This window comes from Siphateles boraxobius, unplaced genomic scaffold (genome assembly GCF_051911475.1).
Source record: "Siphateles boraxobius isolate OS27281-9 unplaced genomic scaffold, OSU_SipBor_1 12, whole genome shotgun sequence".
Taxonomy (NCBI): Eukaryota; Metazoa; Chordata; class Actinopteri; order Cypriniformes; family Leuciscidae; genus Siphateles; species Siphateles boraxobius.
Genome location: NW_027508722.1, coordinates 12,503,916 through 12,525,388, shown reverse-complemented (window position 1 = coordinate 12,525,388; position 21,473 = coordinate 12,503,916). Strand labels below are relative to the sequence as shown.

General features: G+C 36.3%; 1 protein-coding gene across 6 annotated transcripts in view; it reads right to left on the bottom strand.

The window, feature by feature from the left end:
• ulk4 (unc-51 like kinase 4) overlaps positions 1–21,473 on the bottom strand; it is a 231,409-nt gene that overhangs the window by 72,894 nt on the left and 137,042 nt on the right. For all 6 annotated transcript variants that reach the window (XM_077207698.1, XM_077207725.1, XM_077207715.1 and 3 more), the window contains one exon: positions 17,808–17,856. In XM_077207698.1, coding sequence (XP_077063813.1) covers positions 17,808–17,856 — 49 coding nt within the window. The remainder of the gene's footprint in view (positions 1–17,807; positions 17,857–21,473) is intronic.

Here is a 21,473-nt window from a genome sequence, read left to right as displayed (position 1 = left end):
GCCTGAAAAACCACCTCATGTGGGCGACAAAAACTTTTTTGGGATTAATGGGATTTTTTGCGAAATTGACGTGTTTCCATTGGGCGTATTTTCAATTCACAATTTCAATTTGTGCAATTTGAAGGGTAATGGAAACGAGGCTACGGATAATTGAGTAGTTTATTTAGGGCTGCACGATTAATCGTAATGAAACCGCACGCGATTTGGCAAAGGCTGTGATTATTTTATGTGTAGCTTGTCAGTGCAGTGCGGCTGATCGGTAGTAAATGCTGCTCCATCTAAATGCCATTGATTTATTAAATGTTGTCTTTTGTTGGACAAGAGGTTCATAGATGCTTCTCATGTTTGGAAAGATGTTTGACGCGTGTTGCTTTTCAAATGCACGTTATAAGCGACTCAAACTCACAGTGCTTTCAGATGGAACAGCATTTACTACTGATCACAGAGCAGTCCGTCACTGGCAAGCTGTGCATAAAAAATAATCGCAGCCTTTGTGTTTTCATAATCGCAATAATCCAAATTGGTTTAAGCGAGATTTCATGCTAATTGCGATTAATTGTGCAGCCCTAAAATTATAATTTTTTCTGACACATTCATAATCATTACTTTTGCTGCACTGTGGCAAGCTTTATGTTTGCTCTTGAATTATATTTAAAGGCTCATTATGGTTTAGTATTTCACTGTAATGTAGAATGTTAGCAATGTTACATAGCCTACTGTAAATAAATGATTGTGATATTAAAGGTAAACGACTGAAATAAATGCTACGGTAAAAATCTGTTGTTAACAGTAAATTTCCTTATATGTATCAGACCTGCAAACTCAGAAATGGTGAAAAAGGCGACATGTTTACGAATGAAATACTTGTAGGGGGCTGGGGGCATTTTAACAAATAAACGGAGCATTCTGATGCACTCTGACAAGAAAATAAAGTAAATCAATAAATAAATAAAAAACGATTCACATGCTTGCGATTCGATTAATTTGGTACAATACATAGCAAATTTCCTCAGAAAAAAAAAAAAATCTATCAACTAATGTTGTAAACTATACAGGAAACCCCACTGAGTCCATCATAATAATACTAAAGGCTAATTACACACAAGGTTTTTATAATAACAATTTTTTAATGATATACTTATGTTTCTACTCGTTTTTTTTATATAAACAATGGTGGCTGTCATAAAACGGATTTATTCAAACATTAAATATCGAAGAACAGATTAAGTAAAATACGAAAAAAAGTTCATTTTTCTAGACGACTAATGAGTTTTTGGACACTGAATTGCTTTTCTGAGGTAAATGTGAAGTTATATGACATTGTTTACAAGAGGTTACTTGCAGATCAATACATAGTAAGTGTCCGCATAATCTTGGCTACTTGACAAATCACACATAATTCATAATGCAAACTCTAAATCAACATGCATCAATGCTTGTTACTTGGACACAGTCACCTCTGATAACAGATTACTCTACATTGTCATGTAGAAACCTGCATTTTCCACAAAGCTGCTTTGAAACGATGTGTATTGTGAAAAGTGCTATACAAATAAATGTGAATTGAATCAAAATGAATAATGATGTCAGACTGAGTCTAGTACATCAAATGCCCCACATATTTCAAGCAAAAGGATGGAGTAATTAAAATTGCTGAATAAGCATTATGTTATTAGGGTATTTGTACTTTTACTTAAGTAGGCTACTTGATTTGAGTACTTCGTATACATGCGTTACCATGGCAGATGCCCCCTCTGAACAGTTTCTTACTGAAATTAGAAAAAAAAACTGTTTGACCTGCTAATCCCATACTAATCCCATAAGGCGCTATATATATATTTATTTTTTATTTTTTATTTGAGGTATGGCTAATGGTTTTTATATTCCCCTGTTGTGAAACAATATATTAAAGAGAAAATATTATATATCTATCGCTACCTTAAATACAGCCTCCTTTTATTTTCTTCTTAGATTGACAAGAACAGCTAAAAGCTTTAAGTGCACTTTTCTTGCTCAGAAAGTATGGCTGCGAGTACATCTCAGCTCTCAAGAACATCAATGCTTTTTTAATTTTTTTCTGTCCAATCTATAGTGACAGGTCACATTCGACAGAAAGTCTTGGCAGTACAAACAGTGAAGGAAGCAGTGTTGGAGTAAGCCATTAAAATTCCCCCTCTATGATACTATACAATGACACTAAAATGATACAGCCTGAAAAGAACTTTCTTTCTTTAAATAGTTCGTGGGTACCTAGTACCTAGAGTAGAGTAAAGAATTTAAGAAAGTCAAATAAATCACAGGATTTTCATTCATCCATTAAAATAATCTCTTGGTTGTGCAGTTAAACTACACACACCTGGTCAAAAGTGCTCAAATCTCAAAAATGGTTCTCTTTGCGGTTTAATATTTTTGTGAAAACCACTTTTTCAGGATTCTTTGATGAACAGAAAAAAAGTATTCTTAAAACCCCAAACTTTTGATGAATGGAAGTGTATCACAGTCTTCAACACTGATGATAATAAGACATATATCTTAAGCACCAAATCATATTAGAATGATTTCTGAAGGATCATGTGACTGAAGACTGGAGTAATGAATGCTGATTTTTTAAAAATAAATATACTAAAATAGAAATGTTCTTTTAAAATATGAATAATATTTCACAATATTACTGTTTTTACTGTATTTTTCATCAAATGAATGCAGACTTGGTGAGCATACTAGACTTTTTCAACCACATTAAAACTTTTGACCAGCTCTCTGGTTGACACGTGAGTTTTACAATTGCAAACTGATTCCTAGCATAATCTTCATAGAGCTGAATAGGCTGGAATATACATTAAACAACTCATCCTTTGTCATCAGTATTAGTCTTTTTTTCTGTTGAAAGTTTTCGACCAATAAGGCGCTTTGGGATTTGGGATACACAGAGAAGACTCGCCTCAGCACATTTACACAATTCAAATGTTCGGTGAGCGATAATCCCTTCGCTTGTTACAGCAAACTGGCCCAAACCTCTGTGTGGAGGGCAGATTGTGAACTGGAAGGGCAGCAATATTGAGGGATTGGGATTAAAGGGGATGTGTGGCTGTAGCTAACGTCTCTTACGGCTCACTAGCTTGCTGAGATGGCCAAAGAAGTCACACAAACCTCTCTATCCTTGTTCATTAGCGATTTCTTGTTCATTAGAGTCCTTGGCTTCCTTTCATGTCCTCTCTCAGGGCTCATGAGGATGAATGAACCGCATCTGAATTATACTGTGACTCAGAGACTTGACTGCACTCTGATTGGAAAGGGAAAATCCAGTTTAGTTTGGCCTCCAAAGAAAGTTTAATATCGAGACAGTAGACTCAGAGAAGGGTGGTAAGTTTAACCCTCTGAGGTCTGCTATTGCGTCGGTGCGATAGTCTCGCTTTTTTTCTTATCAGTGCAAAAGAGACTCAAAATACTCTGTTGATTTTGTTGTGTATACTCACAATATAAACAAAGTATTGTGCTTTTAGTCAAATAAAGAAAAGTAAACATGATGCTAGTTTTGCCTTCTATCTGTCAGTTAAGTCCATTATGAAACGCGTCCGAAAATTAACTGTAATTCCGCGAATACTTGTCATACAGGCACGAGTGTTTTTTCCATAATGAAGCTTGAACTCTCTTCTTTTAAATGAATTAATTTATATAAAAAAACAAATATTCTCAGTTAATGTAATCTGTATGAAAAGAGAGAGATGTCAGTCTTTTTCTTTCAAGCTCATTATACCTGATTACGCGTTAATGTGCCACGCCCACGGAGAGCGCGCGGTATTCAAACGCAAATGATCTAAGGCAAGCCATTCAAACATGCCAACGCCCACCAGCTGGATTATAAAACACATCGTGTTTAATAAGAATCTTGCACTTTACCTCATCTTGCTACGCTGTGAGGAATAATACTATCTAATAACCCTGGAAAATGTACCAGAAGTGGTGGTAGTTTCATTTCGAGGAGCAACGGATCCAGCTGATGTAGTAAGTCATTTATTCTGAAGTGCTTTGTTCTAATCGCGATATTGAATAGTGTCTGTCTGTAAACCGCAAAAAAACTGTTTAAATATGAACTGCGTGTCGGTGTGTGAATGATGAATGAACGACACAGGCGCGCGCGCGTTGTTTACTACAGTTATACAGCGCGTGTCTGTGTCATTCATTCACTCTCACACCTACATTAGTAAACATGTTATTTTTACATGAACACATCCAAACTATATTGCTATAGTCTACTGAGTTGAGTAAAAATAGACTGAAATATGTGGAAATAAAATGTCTGTATAAGCAACAAACTGCAAATGTATATGCTAATATATCATAAACACGATATGTTACAGACTAAATATGAATGTTTAGACAAGATTTCGTGATTAGTTTTGGATAGATTATAAAGTTTTTGCTGTAAAAAAAGACTACTGCCACATCAAATAAGCTTTTGTTCGCCAATTTCTGCTCAAATGTTAAATATATAGTATGGGATGTTTTGTCAAAAATAAAGTCGGTATATTGAATTATCAACTAAGATGTTATTATAGTGTTTGTTCCAATATTCAAACTAATGAATCCTTACCTTTTTTTAATACGTATGATAAAATGTATACTTTTTACAAAGAAAGAATACACTTGAAATATTGCTAAAATTGTAATTGTTGTTGTAATTGTAACCTATTTGTAATCGGTTACAATTAATAATTGTATATATATATATATATATATATATATATATATATATATATATATATATATATATATATATATATATAATTTATTTTGTCCGAGGTCGCATTCTTTGGTACCCACTCTTTGACTCATTGGTCGCACTCTTTGGTCGCATTCTTTGACTCATTAATATGCAGCTCGCACATTATCCGGCCTTTGTCTTCTCAGGTGTGAACACGCCTCCACGCATATTGCCTTTCCAAACAAAAGGTGTCTTATAAAATTTAAATCAATGTATTGTTTTGTTTCTCTACTCTAGGCAACAACACCCATTAGTCAAAAGTCTTGTGGACACATATTTAGTATGTGTTTTGTGGCCTTATTTCAGACACTTTAAGTTTTAGTTTTTTCAAAAACCATGCATAAACAATATTCTCTCAAAAATACAAACATGTACATACATCTTGCTCACATATTATGGTAGCCCTGTTTGTGCTAAATAGAGTGTAATTACACCTTTGCAATTAATATGTTTATACGCAACTGGAAAAAGCACAAATGTCAGGGCATGTCAACACATCTCAAGGACCCCCAAAACACCTTAGACCCCAGAGGGTTACTTGATAAAATGGATCGCTTTGCTCCTGATTTATAGATATAGATGACCTGAAAGACCTGTTCACTGGGTAGTAATAATGGCATTATATCTTCATACCGAGGGATGTTACTTCAGAGACTTCAAAGGCTATTATGGCCTTTTTGCATTTATTATGGATAGGGAAGTCAAAGCAATGACAGGATATGATAGGAGAGGCGATCAGGAAATGACCACAAGTCAGGAATCATGGCTATGGTCACACTTCACAATAAGGTTTCACTAGTTAACATTAGTAACTAAAGTTAACGCAAACTAAGAAATAACAATACTTCTACGGCCTTTATTAATCTTAGTTAATTTCAGCATTTACTAATATATTATTAAAATCAAATGCTGTATTTGTTAGTTAATGCACTGCAAACTAACATGAACAATCAATGAACAGCTGAAATTTAATTAACTAATATTAACAAAGATTAATAAATACTGTAACAAATGTATTGCTCATTGTTAGTTCATGTTAACAAATGAGACCTCATTGTAAAGTGTTACCATAATTGTCAATCGCGATTAATCACACTTATTGTGAAATTATAGGGATAGTTCACACGAAAATGAAAATTACCCCGTGATTTACCATCCTAGGTGTATATAGCTTTCTTCTTTCAGACGAATACAATCAAAGATATATTAAAAAATGTCCTGGCTCTTCCAAACTTTATAATGGCAGTGAATGGGGGACAAGATTTTGAAGCCCAAAAAAGTGCATCCAAGTAATCCATTCGGCTCCGGGGGGTTAATAAAGGCCTTCTGAAGCGATGCGTTTGTGTAAGAAAAATATCCATATTTAAAACTTTATAAACTAAAATAACCAGCTTCCGACAGAGGATGATTCTTACAAAACTGTATTTTCTGCAAGCCTTTTTCAAGGTAAATGTAGATGTCTTTCCAAAAAAGGACACTTGAAGACTCCAAAAGGACAACTAATAACCAAATGATACAAGAAGTCCATATAATTCATACATTTATGCACAAAAAACCACGCATGAAAAAAAAGAACAAAACTGAATTCAGATGCAGAGTACAGTATGTGTACAGTGCAACAACAGAGCATGTTTAGAGATGCTGTGCATCTTGCCTACATTGACCTTTAGCTGTGACTATCAACAATAAATCATGGCCTTTCAAATGGAACTGCTTAAGTGTAATAGTCTACATCTCATTTATCATGAGAGTTGTTCATTCCGGAAAAATCCTCTCTCAATTTTTGTGAGACATTTTGTAAATTGAGCACAGCTACAACTTTTTCCTTTTGTCATTTACTTTATGTCATTTACAATAACTTTGTCATTTAAAGGGCCCTTTTTATGCTATTTTAAAGTTTCTTCATTTTGTTTTGGAGGTCTCCTACAACAGATTTACATGTATCAAAGGTAAAAAAACAACAACTTTAATTTTCTCATAATATAGATAGCACATAACCTAATTTCTCAAAGAGTCTGAAACCGGTTAGTTTAAACACAGTCTCTCTAAACACCTCCTTTCCTCGAGACAACTCTACTCTGATTGGTCCAATAGCAGAGTCTGTTGAGATTGGTTTACCGCTTACAAAACGTGTCGGAAATGAAACGACCATTACCATATCTGAATTTTAGCTCTGGGGACTTCCTCATTGCTAATTAGACAGTGATACTCACATTCGTTTTTTTCCCCCCAATTCTGGTGCGAGTCCTCATCCTTTTGAAGTTGATTCAAAGTGAATTTGCTTTAGTAGCGTAGAAAGCAGCGTCTTCTTGGCATACTGACAACTAGGGATGGGCATTTCAAGTAAAAATAATATTCGAAGATCGCCTGGTATTATTCGATTATTATTCGAAAATCGGACCCCTCCACCACATGCACGCACACATGCATTTATAGGAGGCTACACACCTATACAGCGGAGCGGTGTGACGCTTAAATATAAGGTTAAAAAAAAACGTTCATATTTTTGTTTGATAAAATAATGTTCTTTTTTTATTTCACCAATGTTGATTAAATTAAAAGGGAACTGCATGAGATGAGTAAGATAGGATCATAAGATGCCCAATATATCGGAAAAAATTTGGAATGCGTCAGATATGATTTTGACCACTTAAGTTTTGTTTTGTAGAAAGCCTTTCTTTAAAGTGAATTTTGTTTTGTATAAATGGTATCTTTATTTTAATCAATGTTTCATCAACAAATTGTCTGGATTAATAAACAAGCAAATATAGTAGACAATATAATCAAACACAGAGGCGCCGGCGAATGAACTGGAGCGTGTCTCATAAATCAACCGAAACTCAGCGTATAATATACTTGCCTCACAGACCTGAGAAGTATATATATAATATATATATAATATATATATATATATTAGTGCTGTCAAACGATTAAAATATTTAATCGCGATTAATCGCATTAATGCCATAGTTAACTCGTGATTAATCGCACATTTTTATCTATTCTAAATGTCCCTTGATTTCTATTTGTCTCATTATTTTTTCAAATTTTAATGCTCTTATCAACATGGAAAAGTGGATCAGCAGTAAGTTTGTTCTTAGCTGTGGTATCCATGTGCTTCTGTCTGAAGTCATCCATTGTAGAGCTTAGATCGGGCCCAAAAAATCAAGCCCGACCCGAGCCCGTGCGCATTGTGTCCGAGCCCGGCCCGGCCCGACACATAAACTGTAATTATGAGCCCGAGCCCGATTTAAACCCGTCCATTTTTTAATACGTGAGTCGTTATAACTGACGTTCTCAACTACTTTCTATGTTACTTTCTCCCGCCCGCAACATTTTTGTCCCGCTCCCGCCCGCAAATAGACTCTTTTTTTGTAGGCTACCTCCAAATACTTTCGCCTACGTGTCGCCACCATACACATCAGCATAAATGCTCCGGATAAATTATGTGTTATTAAAGCATTAACACACAAACCACTGTTATAACATAAAAGCAAGCAGGCTACTGAGTGCATGGTTTGGCATGACTGAATGCGCGCAAAGTGCGCTCCCTTAATAATTCCTAAAAAGCTGACATTAGTTCATCGCAATCTCACACATCTGTTATTATCAATGAAGCTGACTGCACAATGCATCTTCCATAATATATACACTTTGTTTGTTATAATTAGAGGATTTGCCAGCATACAGAATTCAGCACTGAACAAAAAGTCTGCTTTGAGCGGTGAGGGGAGTCTATTTTAAATGCTTCTGATTGCCCATTGCGTTCAAAATCAACACATATGTCTGTGATTGGCTACATCACTCAACGCTGCAAACATGTTATAAAAAGAAACTCTGGCCTGTAAATCGTTTCTATTTTGTTTTAGTTGTTCGTGTTGCTTTTCTGCAACATATGAATAAAAATGTATAAGTTTTTATGTTTTATTCATAGATATTTCTAGTTTGCGGGAGTCCCGCGAATCGTTTTATTCTCCCGTATCCGCACACACAGAGTGAGTGCATTACCGCTCGAGCCCACTCTCGCACTCGGCCATCAAATCTAGTCCCGCGCCGCACTCCATTGCGTTGAGAGTGCACGTCTCTAGATCGGCGTCTCGCGCTCGCGCCATCCACTCAAAACGTAACATTAGCCTACTACTCTTTGGCCGGTCTAGCTATCCGGTGTGATGTTGTAGTTTTTCTAACGTTACTAGTTGTTGCAACAGCATGTGAAAAAAATACACAGTTTGCTAGGCCAAAAAGAGCGTTAATCTCACGATAAAAAAATTGACGCCGTTAAAATGTGTTTGCGTTAACGCCGTTAATAACGCGTTTAACGCACAGCACTAATATATATATATATAGAGAGCTTGAAATGTCTACTTTTAAACAAAACAATTAAAAACGAAAAGAAATGGGCTACTCTCTGCTTATGTAGGCTAATTCGTATGAAGTGTGCATTTCTCTATATAGGCGTGTTCACTACTGCGAAGATGGCGAGTCTGCATCATTAACTTTATCGTAATGAATTTATCAATTTGAAAATGAGCACACTTTGAAAACCAGAACCGCTGTTTGATTTAATCTCCAGCCAGACAACAGCAACTGACCAAATAAAGTGGAGCTTAACTGCTTTGTTATACTGCTGGAGAATTTCCAAAACAAACTTTATCTGCGAAAAGAAAAAAGACAAACACAGATGGACGTTACAGCTCTGAGATGAGCCCACCTTACTGGAACGGTGTTAAAATCAGCAGCAAATGTGATTACAGACCACAGGTCATTGCATAAGAGAGGGAAATGAAAGACAACAGGTGTGTGCAGTCAGCTCATTGCATGGTGAGGAAGTAACTGCCACTGATTTTGACTTTCAGATGAAATATTCTCAGTTGTATTAATGCATTGCTGCCATTGTGTTAATAATATTGGTAACACTTTTCAATAAAGTTCCATTTGTTCACATTAGTTAACTACATTAGTCAACATGAACTACAACTGAAAAGTAAATCTAAAGCATTTCTTAATCTTTACTATTGTTAATTAACTAGCATTAACAAAGATTAATACATATTGTAACAAATGTATTGCTCATTGTTCATTAATGCATTAACTAATGTTAACTAATGGGACCTTATCTTAAAGTGTTACCATAATTTTGGCCAAAAAATGAAATACTTTATTATTTAATACATGATTCATATTTGGTTGGCTTGACTGATGAAAATGTATATCTTTTGGAAAATGAAATTACAGTGCATGAGACACTCTGGAATTATGGCTAACATTAACCTTGAACAGTTCTTTTAATGCAATGGCAATTTTTCACTTCAGGTAATGGGAACGTCAAAGGCTCAATCATCAGATACTTCTTGAAAATCTACTGGTACTGAATTGCTGCTGGGTGACCATTTATCTCATCAGTCATTTGTTTTATATATATATATATACATACATTTTACTTTCTTATAAATGGTTATAAAACAAATGACTGATGAGATAAATGGTCACCCATATATATAAAGCAAAAAATGCTTTATAAATATATATATATATATATATATATATAAAGCATTTTTGGCCAAGCTCTTCAGATTTTGTTGATGTTTCCATATTTTGTCTTTTTTTAAAATAAATCATTACTATTGGTCACCCTTTACGTCTGTCTGTGGCTTTTTGAAAATATTGACCAATGAAAAGTATTAAAAAGAGCTAGTGACTAAACCTCGTAACTCCATTGGATCCGCAAACTGTCTGTGAATCCTCAAAACTCCACCCAGCCTCAATCACAAGTGAAGTGCCGCCGCAAACATTTTGGACCATCTCTGCTTGTTTTCAATGCAAGGGTGAATTTTTTTTTTTACTCACATTTTTTTCAGAAACCCATGTAGTGTCTGGACGAAATCACGATGACTTATTCTAAGCTTCAGAAAGTTTTTAACCTATTGGACTCATTCATGTAAATCACAGGCCTAGCGCCAATGCGTCTGCATCAAAGGCCTCGTTTACACTGTCAGTGAAATGTGACCCAATTCCGATTTTTTGCTCATATTTGACAGATCGGATGTGTTCTATGACAGTGTAAACGGAAAAAACACATTTCGGTTTTTAGGCCTCGTTCATATGTGGAAATAAATCAGATATGTGCCTATGCGACTGTCATGTAAACAGGCAGATCGGATTTTAGGCATTAGGCTACGTCTCCGCGGTTTAATGACGAGAGAAACCCAGACGAGCATCTGCAAAGGGACGGATGGCCCGACGAAACATTGTGTCGTCGCAGTAGAGGAATGTGGACACACGTTGAAACAATATATCAAAGGTTGGCTTGCTCATTATGCCATAGACACACTGCTCCTCGTTAAAGCCCGCCACGATCTCATGAAAGTGCGCATCTATAGCACGAATTTTATTTCTCGTGCCATTTACGACAAAAATAGTTTTTGCGTGCATATGATATGCACTTTATGGCGTGTAATACACACGCACTCCACTTCCCAAGGGGTTTACAGTGCGTATCATGCACGCAAAAACTATTTTTGGCGTATTATGGCACGAGAAATAAAACTAGAGGTATAGATATGCACTTTCATGAGATCGTGTTGTATGTTCCCACCAGTCCTGAGATCTCTCTCGCACACAATAACTGAAACACAGGCGCTGGCTGCAATGATGGCCCTTTTCGTCCTCCTCTGCCTCAAAATCATGGTGATGTTTGGCGAACATATATCGCAGAGCTAGCATCAAGCATATTTTGCGTTCGTCCATCTGTGCAAAAACCCCCTTTAAAGGTGCCATGTGTCAGAATTGAGTTAAAAATATACAAAAAATTATTTACACGGATTTACCATCGTTGGAGACAACTAATGGAAATGAAAGAAATGAGGTTTGACTCCGAACTTGCAACATTTCTTTTGGATTGGTAAGTAAGATGCTGTTAGTATATCGCTAGAAGTTTGTTTTATATGTTTGTTTAGTTTTTTCGGGAAGTTATAACATAGAAATGTATCGAAGGCTGTTCGATATAAGTTATAAAGTTAGCGATGGCTACATTGAAAGTTGTAATGAGAACTACGTGAGCAATATTATGTTTACTAAATTGCTTTCCTGAGGTAAATCTGACATATTTGTTCTTCAGCTATGTTATTGACCTCGATTAAAAAAAATGATTGGTCGGTATAATGTATGAAGAATACATTTTGGTAAGTTGTAGCATACTGTATCTTTCAACAGTGTTCGTGTGTTTTTACTATTAGCTAGTAGAGATGATCGGTTCACGTGCGCTAGGGATCTGTCGTGTAACGTCAACATTTACAAGCGCCAAAACGGTATTTTTTTTTTAAATTTACGTTGTCAGCGTAATAACATTGACAGAATCGGTGACGGTGAATTCGTGAGAGTTGGCAGCTCTGAATGACGCTAGCTTGGTCAACAGCAGCGAATGCTGCCTGTCAGATTAATGTAATTCAAACTAACAATAAAAATGTAATATGAACAAAACGAATATGAACATTCACTGGTGAAGGGGAGTAGCTTGAAGATGTAATTTAAAAATCACTTGATAATCAACCAACGTTCCTCTGGACTCAAAACGTCCTCTATTAGGAGTTGGCTCGGCTTCGGCTATGGCTCTAGGGTCGTTGTGAAGGTAGGGGCGGAGCATAGAGACTATACCGTTTCTCGTTTGTTACTCTAGAGTAGATCAATTCACTTTCTGGAGGTATACTGCCCCCATCTGGTATGGAATGTGAAGTATGAATTGATTTTTTTTGCGGATATTACACAAGGCACCTTTAAGCATGCGCAACGTTTCAGATAGTATGCCAAGTGTAAAAACATGAATCGGATATTCGTCACAATTTAAAGAACGAGTAAACAGATGGACAAAAAATCTGATATAGGCAACAAATCAGAATTGGGCATCAAGACCTGCAGTGTAAACGAGGCCAAATTGCCCCATTGTCACTTTAGTGGCATGGCAGAGGTTAAACAGAAACACGTCCAAACTCCGTCATGAGCTTCAAAAAGATCTTAATCAACTCAACTCCCCTCCCACGGCAGGCACTGAGGCCAGGTGGCATGGCTAGACATCTGAGAGATGCACCAATGTACAAATACAAACATTCTTTCCATTTAACTTAATATAAGTAATTCCAAAATATATATGATATATTCCTGTGTGTATGTATGTTTCCCACCTCATATTAGCCTAGTTATGACTTTCTAGTTGTGTTAGTTGAACTGTAAACGCTTATATTCAAGTGTAACAATGTATCTCTACTTTTGTATCTTCCAGACTTTCTTGGTACAGAATTAAACCTTTCGGTTTGCCTTAGCTATATGTACAGTATATATATATATAATATGTTACGATAAAATGTATTATACTATGTTTACCATCCTTTGGAGTAGAAATGACAAATTCTGGACACCATCATAAAACATGCAAATTAGGCTGTCAGAAGGAGACAAAGAAACTCTCTCCCGCTAAAAGTTTCTGAGTGTTATTGGTCACTTCCAACAAAATAGGTCTGGACTAAGTCTTCCTTAAAGGACAAGGATGGTGGCTCCTTTTTTTCCCTTAGATCTTACGTCTTACTTCTTGCCCCTGCTTTAAGGTGATTTGATTCTTTGCTGGCTCTCAAAGGTTAACTGTATGTGATATTTGCAATTCTGTGATCTGCTCTCTCTTTCTTTCTTTACTTTCGTGATTCTGTTTATATGTATTCTTTGTTTAAGTATAGTCATATGTATTTGTAGTTTAATTTATTAAAACCCATTGTACACTTGATTGCCTGTCTCCTGCTTACCTAACAAAGTCTCTTAAATGTGAGATCTTAAGCTACAAGCTTTTATATTGTTGAGTACTTTATAGTAATCTAATAGAACAGGAAATTTAGTCTCCATGACCAGAAGAATAACCTTTCTTGAGAGTTGATAAGAAGAAGAATCTTCCTTGAGAGTTGATAAGAAGATCGTACAGTCAAAAACAAAATATTAATCGATATAAAAATTAATTCTGTTAAAGGTTATTCTGAAAATTGATCTATTCTAGCCTATCTGTATATTTATAATTGATTATAATTTGTAGTAATTAATTATCCACATAAATAGATACAAAAATACATTGGCTATGTATCCCCTTTTTGGGCGATTTAAAATTTGAAGGTAATAATTGATCATAACCAGTATGATTAATTATTACATATTCCCGTTTTTGAGCTAATTCGCTACACACACACTATATATAAAGGCTAATGTTTTATGTCTTTGAGGAGCAGAGAAGGGTGTCTTAGTCTATTTGTTGTCGAGTCATAACCAAAACTGTCTTAAATAGCCTGTGCGAAGTACTTCATCTTTTATAACGAGATTTGAACCAAATGACAGAAAACAGAGCTACTGTACAGTAAACTCCATAATCTGTAAATTTATGAAAATGTAATGCGATGCACTTTCTGCCTCAGATCCATAAGTTCCAATGACAGACAAATCACGTATGTCTGAAATTCATTAAAATTCGCTTAATGCTACAAAATAATTAATTAGTTTGAGTAGGGTAAACTTAAATTCAACAAATCCGTTCAATCAAATGAACTTTTACGAGTATTTAGAACTTTTTTTTTTATTCACCAAACTGTCACATCTCAAGTAATCTGAAATGTTTCGTTATTTTGAGTTTTATGAACTTGTTTTCTTTAAATTTAGACAAACTTAAATGTAACTGTAACGAGTGTAATTTTTTAAGTTTTGCCAACTTAATCGGGTTTGCAGTGTGGACACAAACCTCAATTTGATTTGGGTAAAATGTTAATAATATAATGACTCAATGCAAGTGTCTGACCATACAAGAAACCACAATATCACCTTTGACAACACAGTGCTTGATTATTAAAAAAAATACAGTGTTTATTTTCCATTTCCTGAAAAGTAGCGGTTTTGGAGACGAGAGGTTTCCGCCCGACAGCAACGATAAGTTAGACTGCAGTTCACTGTGGCCTACTTAAATAAGTATGTGTGTGTGTTTGTATGTTTTCAAGGGGTGGGGGTGGTGTTGACTGTTAACAGTCGATGTAGGGTCCACTCTAATGAGAAAGTAACCTGCTGTTGAAAAGGCCTCACATCCACACTCCATTAACTCTGCAACCCAATTACACATTACACTCTGATAGGTCAGACCCCTACTGGCTCATTTACATAATAACTCAATAGATACTGGGATGGGAACATGCTCAGAGGGAAAGGTCTGACTGTTACACAAACGCACACATTTATATAGCTAATTTGCCTTTATATAAATGCCTATGAATACTTTACCAAGTTATGCTATGCCATTAATACTGTATTGTTACAATTAACTAACATTTTAAACATAAATTAAATAAACATTTGAAATGTTTTCAAAAACTGAACAAAACAAACAACTTCTATTTAGAATAATGACCAAAAAAAATCTCAAAAATATAAAGGGACTGTTTTCAACATCAATAAGAAGAAATGTTTTTGAGCAGGAAATCACCATATTAGAATGATTTATGAAGGTTCATATGAAGCTGAAGACTAGGGGTCCTATCATACACCCAGCACACTGCAGCGCCAAGCACGACCCAAGTGTTTTTTGCTAGTTTCAGCCCCACGCAGTTATCATTTTCACGTCCTGCGTCACAATGTATAAATAGCAAATGCATTTGCGCCCATGGGTGTGCTGGTCTGAACACGAGGCGTTATCAGGAGCATTGATAGCGCCTTGCTATTTTGAGGCAATTGAAATAGACTGCGCCATTGACCAATTGAAACCTGTTCTAAACGCTATGGCGTAATTTTTTTTTTTATTTAAAGGGCGCATTAGTAATGTGCGCCTATAGGCGGGTCCACAACACACACACACACACACAAGCACAGCAGCACACAAACATGCCAAATATTAAAATTAAAAGGATTACAATGTAAAAGATTAATATTGTGTACATTAAGATATGGTGGAATCCGGCTTGTCTCGTAGATGGTCTGTTTGTGTGCTTTAACCTTGCGCACGAGCAGATCCGTTTCCTCTCTGGAGAAGCGTTTGGTTTTAACACTTGCAAATTACGCCATGTAAAAAGCGAATCCATCTATGTGAGCACAGTGAGCGCAACTGGCTTTTAAAGGGAATGGGAGATGAGACTCTGATTCGTTTATTTTACATTACACCCAAAACACACCCATTACTCATTAAGAGAATAGGTACAACCCTTTTAGACCATGCGGCATGTGCGCCGAACATTTTTCCCGTCGTTAAACTAGCAAAACTGGACTCGGACACGCCCTAAGTGCACTTGTGCTGTGCGCTTTAGATTGTTAAAATAGGGCCCTAGAGGTTAAAGCACTAAATGGCACAAGAAAATCAATTTTTTTCATTAGTGTTGGGTACCGAAACGCGCTGCCAATAGGGAACCGGTTCCGACGTAAACGGTAGAAACGAGACCGAATAAGAACGAAAATTTCGGTGCCTGACTCTCTGTCTTAGGTGCGTTTCATGAGGCACACACGCAAGGTCTCTCGCTCTCTCCCTCTCCACCGAGTGCGCGCTATACGGTTTGGAGCACAGATCTTCTGTCTCGCATGCACGCTCTTGCTCGCTCGCTCTAGATTTCGGGAGATTTTAACTAATTTGCGGGCATCGGGGAACTTCCGGGAGACTTGGGATGTCTGCTGAGAGCGAGGGGATTAATGAAGATGCCGAAGACAAAACGCTCCAAGGTTTGGCTGCATTTCATGTGTAAAATTGCCCTCTGGGTGTCCTGATTGTCTGAAGCCCATATAGAATCGCCTTGTAAATAAAAGGGTATAATTTTTTGGCAAAGTGTGTGCGATTTCGTTTCTTAAATTCAAAAAAGTATACCCTTTTATTTACAGGGCCAAACTGGACATAATATTAACTTTTTTAAGTTAATTTTAATAAATTGAAATGTATCAAATTTATATTTTCAAATTAAGAGATAAATAGACGTGTATTTTTTAAACGGTTCCTGTGCTTAAATGGTTCTTGAACCGTTTAAGCAACGGAACCATTTAAAAAATACAGGATAGGTACTGGTATCGGATAACCATGATAATCATGATGCCAGTTCAAATATATAGAATGAAGAAAAAAAGAGCGTGAAGAGTGAAGATTTTCAGTGAACAACAATTTAATTCTCCTTCTATTTCTCACAAATATCATGGTTTCAGAAGACTTGGATTACAGAACACAAACGATAAGAAATATGTACATCGTTTATGTAGGGTTTTTTGGAGCTTATTTCCTCCACGGAATAGAAAATAAAAAAGGTGTTTGCGACTTTTAATCTAACAAATTGGAGAGAAAAAAAAACTGAGTTATAAACTCAGAAATTGCAAGCAATAAAGTCACAAATTTGAGATTTGTGAGAAAAAAGTCAGAATTGTGAGAGTTTATATTTTGCTATCGGACTTTGACACAATTGCAAGCTTATATCTCAAATATGAAAAAAAAAATGAGTCAGAATTGCAAGTTATAAAGTCTGAATTGTGAGACAAACTAGCAATCATGAGACAAAAAGTCACAATTACCTTTTTTAAAAAAAAAATTATTCTGTGACAGAAACTAGCTTCCACATGAAAGCCATGGTCACTTTGAAGGAAAAGAAGATATTTCCAAAGAAGATTCTTCCAAATTTCTCATTTTGTGTTTCACAAAACAACAACAACAAAAATAAAAGAAATAAATAATTAAAATAAACAAAACAATAACACTGAATGGAATTGGAATGAACTGGGAATCAGTAAATAATGACAGAAGTTCATTATTTAAGTGAACTATGCCTTTAAATGACCAATATAGCACAGGTTTGTCTAGGACAGATCAAGTACTACCACTATTTCTTTCTAAAATACTTTGATGCATTTCTGCAACATGGCCAATTTCTCCAATATAGTGTTTTCAGATTTACACAAAGCTTTTGATTTTCTGGTAATTTCATTGCTTCCCGAAGTCAGAGCAGAAAACCCAAGGCAATAAACGAATCAAGCAAACAGAGGAAACCAGAAAGCTCAGAAGTACACTTACCTCTATGACTTGAAAGATAGCAGGCAGGAGACGGCTCTCTCTAACAAGCCTGTTGGGAGAAAACACACACACACACACACACACACACACACACACACACACACACACACACACACACACACACACACACACACACACACACACACACACACACACACACACACACACACACACACACATTTAGCATGCGACACACACATTTACTTCATGGCACTAGGCCCATGTTCCATCTTCATTAGTGTGACACTTGTGCACAAATTTGGGTTTTGGCACTGAACAAGACCACTGAGGTGTGAACGCTCTGTCGTGCCAAGATCAATCAGCTGGGAAAAATGACCTTTGACTAAACCAGTGACGAGTGAAAAAGAGAGAGAAAGTATGCCGCCGAAAAGATGAAAGACTGATGGAGGAAGAAAGTCAGATGGAAACACACTCATATATTGAGTGTGAGAAATAGAGGGGCTATATATCCTAGTGAGAAAGGTGAGCTTCCTACCAAAACCTAGTGAGCTTCCTACCTAGATCCTTACTGGGTTTTTACTTTAAAATGTACTGCTAATCACCATAAAAATACAGGTGGGAAAATAGAAATCCACATTATGAATCAGAGTTCATCGTATAAAGACTGTTTATAAAACATGGTCAATATTCATACACCGACAGTGCGCAGAGGGGTAAACAAACAAAAAGGAAAATAAAAATACCACCAGGGTAACACATGACACTAAAATACTGCAATAAACAAACTGCATAACCTAAGGCCGTGTGTCCACCAAAGCGTTAAAAAACGCTAGACCAGGGCAATTCAATTAGCTTCATTCGAGGGCCGGATTATTAAATCGAAAAGTTGAGGTGGGCCGGTGGGTTTAGCTTGTTTATTGAAACATAACAGTATCAATAAGGAAGCTAAAGTAAACATAAAAGTATTGCATTTACTTGGAAATGTGGTACCCAACAGTATGCAGATTTATAAGACCATAATAAATAACTTATTTACAGCTATGTACAAATATATGAATTATACAGGATCATATCTGGCAAGAATTATTTTATTAATATTTATTATAGGCTTAAATTAAAATATTCTGACAGTGAGACTTCGTAACCATAGGTAAAACCATGCATGGCTACTCACTCACTCCCACTGTATAAAAAATGCCTAAACAGGTAAAAACTATACACACAATTAATTATATATTCCTTTACCCCCCTAATAAATCTAATGCAATATAAATGACTATAACATAGTATTCAATATAAATATTCAAGGTAAATGTTTGTGGAGGGTGGTGATTAGGGGATTTATAGTCTTCTAACTTTGTTCATGGCACAATGTCTCTGCTGTTTACTTCATCAATCTTGCTGGGAATGTTGAGGCTGTTTCATCCGATTTAAATACTAGTTAAAATCATTGAGTGATTTGTGGTTTGTAACAGAGAGGTGTCAGATTGAAACGCTTCTCACTGCATGCTGCAACACTGTTTAATAATAGTGTCCGGGACCGGGAGTAAACGCAACTCCTTTAAGCTTGCGTTCCGTTATCCACTGGGCCGTGCTGCGTAGTTCAGAGTAAACTAGTGAAACAACTGAAAACAGCGCTATTTGTTCTCTATTTGTTGTTACTGACCAAGAAACCACTTCAGATGATTCAGTGACAGAGCGGTCCGAACGAATCCGAATCGTTTCAGACCGTTATGCAAGCGCGTTCGGCCAATTCATGGATGGAAATAATCGAATCAAAGAATGATTAATTCACGAATGATTGATATCTGTGGTTCAGTCGACAGAAATACGGGACACGCATAATAACTGCTGAAATATTTGGACTGAAAACGTTTCTCAGGTCAGTCGGAGCGCTCATGGTACACACAGTGCGTATAGCCGTACAGCTGCAGGCGCCATTGCGGCCACATGCATATCTAACCAAATTTAGCCGCATCGCCAGGAAAAGAGGAGGAGGGAGGTTGGGGTGCCCTCGGGCCGGATGGGGATGATTGGCAGGCCGGACCTGGCCCGTGGGCCGCCAATTGAATAGCCCTGCGCTAGGCACTCTGCTGAAAAAGCCTAGCTATGGGCGCTTGAGAGCATTTTGGCAGTGCAGCATTTTTTTTTTCAGTTGAGAAACTTTGCTTGTTATAATACGGAATATCCGCGAAAGTGTTACTAGTATCTCATTTCACACATATTTTGTTTATGTGTTGATTCTATATTAAAATGTTGATAAAATGTAATGTATTTTCTCTGGCTCTTGTTTTAAATTATTTTGTTCCGTTATCATGCTTGTTGTTGTCATCTGTTGACGCTGAACAAGCAGAATGTGGCGGTTAGTCGGTGTGATATTTGTCCCACCCCCCTCCACTGTGATTGGACGGTTGGGTAAAAAGTGACAGTGATGAGCGCTGCTTTTTACCCCAAAGTTGAACATTCTTCAACTCTCAGCGACCAGTAAAAAACGCCGGGCGCTCAGGCGCTTCAGCATGAAAAAAACACTATGCTCATGGCGTTTAAAAAACGCGGTGCTCCCATTGAAATCAATTGGAAAAATCAGGTGGACACATGGCCTGATGTATATTACTAATAACAAAAATAAGAAACAAAAAAGATTAATATAAAATAAAATGTGCCCCAGGGAGTGTACTATTGTTTTTCACTATAAATCATACAGTATAATAGTCTTAAATGCGGAAAAACATAAATCTGACAGTATTTTACAGTAGAATTACACAAAGCAATGTTAAAGCATTTAGAGTTTTTCAACCTATATGGTAAGGTAATTTACAGTTAACCAGATTTTACTGTAGTGTTTTTACATTTTGGAACATATTTACACTGTAGGCAGCTCACTAAGCTTGAACTGTTTGAATTTAACATTCAAAATTGAATCATTTGAACTAAATATTTGAATCTGTCCAATGTCCAAAAATGCTGTTTAGGTAGAAAGTTCACTAGGACTGAATCAAATGCATAGAATAAGACTATTATGCTCAAAAATGCTATCAAAGGGGAAGCTCCACTAAGTTCAGACTATTTGACTCTAATATATAAATGTGTATATGGTGCCCAAAAATTTGCATATGTAGACAGCTCAGTTTTTAAAATGAACATTCAAATGCGACTATGACTGCCAAAAGAAGCTGTACAGGAACGCAGCTTCCTATGTTCAATTTATTTGAATTGATTGTATGATGTGTCTACGTTGTCTAAAAAAGCTCTCAAGGAAGGCTTGAACTATGATGCTCAAATCAAATTGTTTAAATTGATTGTTCAAACATGACTATAATAGCCAAACATGCTGTCTAGGTAATGAACTCATTTGAATCAAATGTTTGAACGTGTATGGTTGCTAAAATGCCGTCTAGATAGGGCGCTCATCTAGTTTGAGTCAAATATTCAAATGTGCTTATATGATGTCTAAAATTGCTGACTAGGTAGGCAGTTCACAAGGTTTAAATCATTTAAATAAAATGTCTATATGATGCAAAAAATTGCTGACATGGTTGGCAGCTCACTAGTTTCATGTGTAATTATGATGTCCAAAACTGCTGACTATGTTGGCTACTCACTAGATTTGTATCGTTTGACTTGAACTTTCAAACACGTCTAGGTAAACAATCCCCTTGGTCTGAATGGAAAGTACGAACGCACATATGATGCCCAAAAATGCTG